Genomic DNA, 5,745 nt, shown 5'->3' with positions numbered 1-5,745 from the left:
GGAAGCATCGCATTTCGTACAATAATTAATAATGTCCTTCCTCATGCCTATCCAATGAAATCTGTTCCTTATATTTCCCCAAAGTTTTTTGTTGTCCCTGATGCTCGGCGACGTATAGATAAACACTTCTATGTCTGAATTATAACAAATAAATTCAATCATTGCTTGTATTTTTTCCCAATTCAATCCGTCTAGCCCGCATGCTATTTTTGGCATTGCTAATTTCTTCTCTTGATTATTTTCGCATGTCTTCTATAATTCTGCAGATCATTCCACACCGTTCGATATGATGGTTTATCATGATATTTAAATTCCATTATTAAGTAATACAAGTAGTAGATTACAGCCGGTTCTGGGCCTTCCCCCACCACTATGACGTATTATTTGGTTTTTTTTGTTGTTGCTTAGTAACATCAAGGTGATGTGACCTTGAAGGGTCTGGTGCATGGATCGTTCAGAATTTTTTTCATATGAGAATTTGTGTGTGTGTGTGTGTGTGTGTTTGTGTGTGTGAGACATAGTGACGTAATTACATTTGATTGGTGTGTGTGTGTGTGAGAATGCACGGTACAGGGTTTTCATCATGTGCTTGTCTATGCACAAACATACGTCTGCATACTTCGAAGAGCCTTCAAGTGATGAATGTTCCATCGGTGTGAGCCCACCAAGTTAGTAGTGGTGTGACGTCACAGCAACAACCGTTCATCGGTAAGAGAGCAAGATGTTCACTCCACGACGTGTGGCTGAGTAATGTGTATTCATCGGTGCGCCCTCACCTCTCTCGATACAGTGAAGGCTGTGACGTAACGCATCGCTCTAGCCTCACTATCGATGGTGACACGCAGGCGGCTGAGGACTGTGCTAACGTCTGCCCTTTCCGAGAGCACAACGACCACTGCCTGTTCGTATCGACATCTGTTATCGCATCCAGTTGTGAGGTGATAACAGATGTTGAACTCCCACCGAACAACCATGAGTCATGAAAATAATGCATGTGTTCAATTGTCTGGAGGTATTCAACTTATAACGAATGCATTCAATTGCCGCATTATTACATACAGAGTGGAGAGTTCGATTGTATCCAGTGACTACATGTCATTTTTTAATGGGATTATTCAGAAGGTCATCGAATTACTGGAATCGGCCATCAGGATCCATAAAAGCATCAAGGTGAACATGGAAGTCTTTGGGAATTATATTCTTCAGGCTCAAGATTCGAGGGACACGAAGTCATTTAATTCCCAAAATAAAATAGTGGACCAATCTTCAGATTTGAATGCTGTTTTTGATGGATTCCGCGATGTGATTGTGGCTCAAACGATTGAATTCCAAGAACGTGACTCAGGTATTTATTTTTTGTGAATTCCAACGAGATTGAGTAGTAATATTTATTTTTTTGTAATTTAGGTTGGACTTGTGAAAAAATACTATTTCTCGAAGTCAACATTAATAAATACACTCCACTGGGAGGACGTTCATATATGAAGCTGCCCGAATGCATTGAATGGAGGAAAGCTGTCGTGAATGTTCTCAACGAAGATCAATACTGTTTTGCTTGGGCTATAACATCAGCATTATATCTTGCAAATGGTAGAGTGTCCGAAGTTACATCACATCCACATTTTTCCAATATTTTAGATGTCACAGGTCTGAATTTTCCGGTTAAAGTTAATAATAAGAGTATTGAAAGATTTGAAGATAGGAATGATATTTCAATTAATGTTTACGGTTTCGAGAGAAAATTTGATAGGGGTAACATAAATTATGATGTGATTGGTCCATTGCGATACTCACAGAGGAGACTCCGGAGACATGTCAATTTATTACTTATAACTGATGACTCCGGTAATAGTCAGTATTGCTGGATAAAAGATTTTTCAAGATTAGTTTCTAGTCAACTATCAGCTCATGATCATAAAAAATATTTTTGTGATGGATGTTTGATATATTTTTCCAGCGAGAGATTGCTTTTACGTTATAAGATGAATGATTGTAATCTCGTTAGTACTACAGCACCAACCACCAATTTTGAGATCAATAAATATGGTCGGATGGTTGCGGAAAATAAATTAATGTTTGAACATTTTGAGAGACAAATGAGGGTGCCATTTGTAGTATATGCTGATTTTGAATCAGTACTAGAACCGATTCACGTGAATGAGCCAAATCCCGAAAGTTCATACACGATTGAAACATTCAAACATGCTCCATATGCATTTGCTTACCTGACGAAATGTTCATATAATGATGATTTATCAAAATTTGTTACATATAGGGGTGTAGATGCTCACAAAGTTGTGAGTAGCATTGAAGATGATTTGAAAAAGATATATGGAAATCATCCCAGATACCCTATACCAATGGATGCACAAACCCTCGAAGAAGAGAAACAATTTGCTGCAGCCAGAACTTGTGGTATATGTACTACACCATTTATTGATGGTGAAGTCAAAGTTAGAGATCATTGTCATGTTACAGAAAACAAAAGATCACATGCCGCTCATTCCAAATGTAATTTGAATTTCAAACTCCCTAATTTTGTACCTACTATTTTCCACAATTTGATTGGGTATGATTACCATTTATTCATAAAAGAATTGTATAGGAATAAAGAGAGAGTTGATGTCATCCCACAAACAAAAGAGAAATATATATCTTTCACTAAGCATATCTTCACACACACCTATACCGATAAAGATGGTAAGGATTATAAGAAATATCTCAAAATGAAATTTATCGATAGTTATAAATTTATGACTAATTCGTTGAAGAAGTTGGGTGCTAACTTGACCTCTGATCAATGTTTGGAGATGCACAAACATTTCCCACAAATAGAAAAATTCAATTTGATGAGACATAAAGGTGTATTTCCATATAGTTTCGTTGATTACATTGACAAATTGAGTTATCCATCACTTCCATATATCAGAAAATGATTGTGATAGGGCTAGTAATGTATGGAATTCATTCGAGTGTCAGAATTAGGGCGAATACTCTGATTTGTATTCAAAGTCGGATGTATTGCTTTATGTGATATTTTTGAAAACTTTCGCAACACAAGTTTAGAGATTTATAACTTAGATCCAGCACATTATTACACTGCACCTGTATTATCTTGGGATGCTATGTTGAAGTATACGAATATTGACTTGGAATTACTAACTGACATTGATATGATTCACTCTTTTCAAAAAGGTATACGGGGTGGAATTAGTCAGTGTAGTGAGAGGAAACATATAGCAAATAATAAATTCTCACCAAATTATAATCCCAATGAACCTTCCACATTCATTACATATTTAGATGCAACGAATCTATACTGTCATAGCATGTCACAACCTCTATCAACAAGTGAATTTACATGGTTGACACCTAATGAAATTCTTAACCTTAATGTGATGAATGTGAGTGCTGATAGTCCGTATGGGTATGTGTTTGAAGTAGATATTCACTATCCATAAGAGTTGCATGATGAACATTCTGATCTTCCATTTTTAGTTGAAAAATTAATACCACCTCGTACACAATCGAAAATTCCCAAATCAATTTCAAATGTGAATGATAAAATGGTTAGATTGTAATAAATACACATAGAGTATTGGAATTCAAACAATCACGTTGGATAAAACCCTATATAGATCTTAATACTGAAATGCGTAATAGGTCTAATAACAAATCTGTTGAAGATTTCTACAAACTAATGGATAATGCGGTATATGGAAAGACAATGGAGAATGTAGATAACAGAATTGATGTTAGACTCGTTACACATTGGAAAATATAAAAAATAATACAGGTGCCAACACTCTCATATCCAGACCAAATTTCAAAAATTGTTCAATTTCTACAAAAAATTTCGTTGCCATTCAATTGGGTAAAGTTAAAGTCCATTATGATAAACCATTATATTTGGGATTTTCTATATTAGAATTATCAAAAACAGTCATGTACGACTTTTTCTATGGATGCATCAAACAACACTTTGGTGAAAATGTCTCTTTACTGTACACAGATACCGACTCACTCATTTTGAAAGTAAATACAGAAAATTTTTATGAATTCATGAAAACTAACATAAGTAGGTTCGATACATCCAATTACAGTATAGTTAACCAATTCATCATTCCAGTAACAAGTTCAATCTTGGGCAACTTCAAAGACGAATTTCCGAAGATCCAATCATGAGCTTTTATGGTACAGGTGCAAAAGCGTATTATGTGAAATCTGTTGATGGTGAATTTGAGAAAGCTAACGAGGTGAAACGATCGGTTATAAAGAATGAATTAACATGTGAAGATTATCAAAAAATCGTGGAACATGGTGGTATGATATTCAGAAAGATGAATTCATTCAGAAGCGTGTTGGATGATATGTATACTGAATTCAAGAATGAAGTTGCATTATCATATCACGACGATAAACGATTCATCATTCCGAATACTACCCACACTCTTCCTTGGGGTCATAATGATATTGAATTTTATCAAAACGATCCGAATGATAACATTCGGTGGATAACTAATATTATTCAAGAATCACAAACTCAGGAAAGTCCACTGGATCAACTAATCAATTTATTGTCTGCCGAGATCAATAATTGAAATTCTATTCAATTCCGGAAAATCCAATATTGATATTCTTGTAGGTATTCAAAAATAAAACTGTAATGTGATATCAATGTATTGTGTATGTATATGTATTGTGTATGTATATGTATTACTTGATGAATATAAAATGATAAAAAAAAATATTTGTTTTATTTCTATTTTCCTAACCAATTACTGCAAAGTATATAGCATGTTGTAAATGAAAGAAATATCAGTTTGAAAAGAATCATCGTAGGGTGCACAATGTCTAAAACGATAGATAAATTTGGTAGAAAAAGGAAGTGGGGTGGTAATGTCATTCGAGGTCCTCCCGGGAATGGATTTAAATTAACAAAAGATGGTCATTATGACATGCCAAGAAAAATATTGAAAAATACACGCGAACCAATTGACAAGAGTGATTGTGTAAGTGTATCATATCTTGAGGGGGAAATCAATGGAACAAAAGAGGTCATACTTCTAGCCCTACAAGCTGCAATACAATCCACAATTGGTGATGTTGCTCGCGATGCACGTCAAGCATTCGATGATAGAATTGCAGAAGCTCGGATAACTTTGGCTGGTAAATATAACAATCTAAAAAGTGATGTAGAAATAAAAATTCCTGGCATAACAATATCTACAATGAAAAAATATGATGCATTGGAACAGAGAGTTGTAGTTTTGGAGAAAAATCATAAAGTCAGACCATCAGGCGAACTGGGGTATCTAGGACTGAACATCAATTCAGATATCAGAATAATAGAACAAAAACCAAAACCAATAGATGACGTATTAATTGAAAGGGCATGGTGAATGCATTCTGCGCGGAAATTAGGTTAGGTTAGATTAGAGTAGGTTAGGTTAGTTCTGGAGAAACGTTAGATTAGGTTAGGGAACATAGTGAATGCCTACCGCGCACGTTTCCCTCCACCACCACTTCCGCCCGCCCCACTGCCCGCCCACCATCATCCGCCCGGGGCGCCGACAAGAGACTGACCGGCGAGCGGGAGCGCGAGCTGTTTTGGGCCCGAAGCGTGCTTGCGCGCGTAGCCCCCTGGGAAACGATCCACCGCCCCATCCTCTGAGTCCCACTCCAACCCACACCCTCAAGGCCCCACCCATCGCCCCACCCTCAACTCCCAACACTCGCGCAAGT

The 5,745-nt window shown here is 36.5% G+C and overlaps 1 protein-coding gene across 1 annotated transcript; it reads left to right on the top strand.

Moving 5' to 3' along the window:
* Positions 1-539: 539 nt before the first annotated feature.
* LOC141480049 (uncharacterized) lies at positions 540-4,185 on the top strand. The gene is made up of 3 exons (XM_074169737.1): positions 540-1,345; positions 1,408-2,415; positions 4,130-4,185. Exons 1-3 carry the CDS (start codon positions 949-951, stop codon positions 4,183-4,185), a joined length of 1,461 nt encoding a protein of 486 aa, XP_074025838.1. The 5' UTR covers positions 540-948.
* Positions 4,186-5,745: the final 1,560 nt, after the last annotated feature.

This window comes from Leptinotarsa decemlineata, unplaced genomic scaffold (assembly GCF_025532065.1).
Source record: "Leptinotarsa decemlineata unplaced genomic scaffold, Ldec_3_MD MMD2_P_RNA_scaffold_6, whole genome shotgun sequence".
Taxonomy (NCBI): Eukaryota; Metazoa; Arthropoda; class Insecta; order Coleoptera; family Chrysomelidae; genus Leptinotarsa; species Leptinotarsa decemlineata.
Note: the sequence above shows the minus strand (reverse complement) of the source record. Positions and strands in the feature narration are given on the sequence as shown.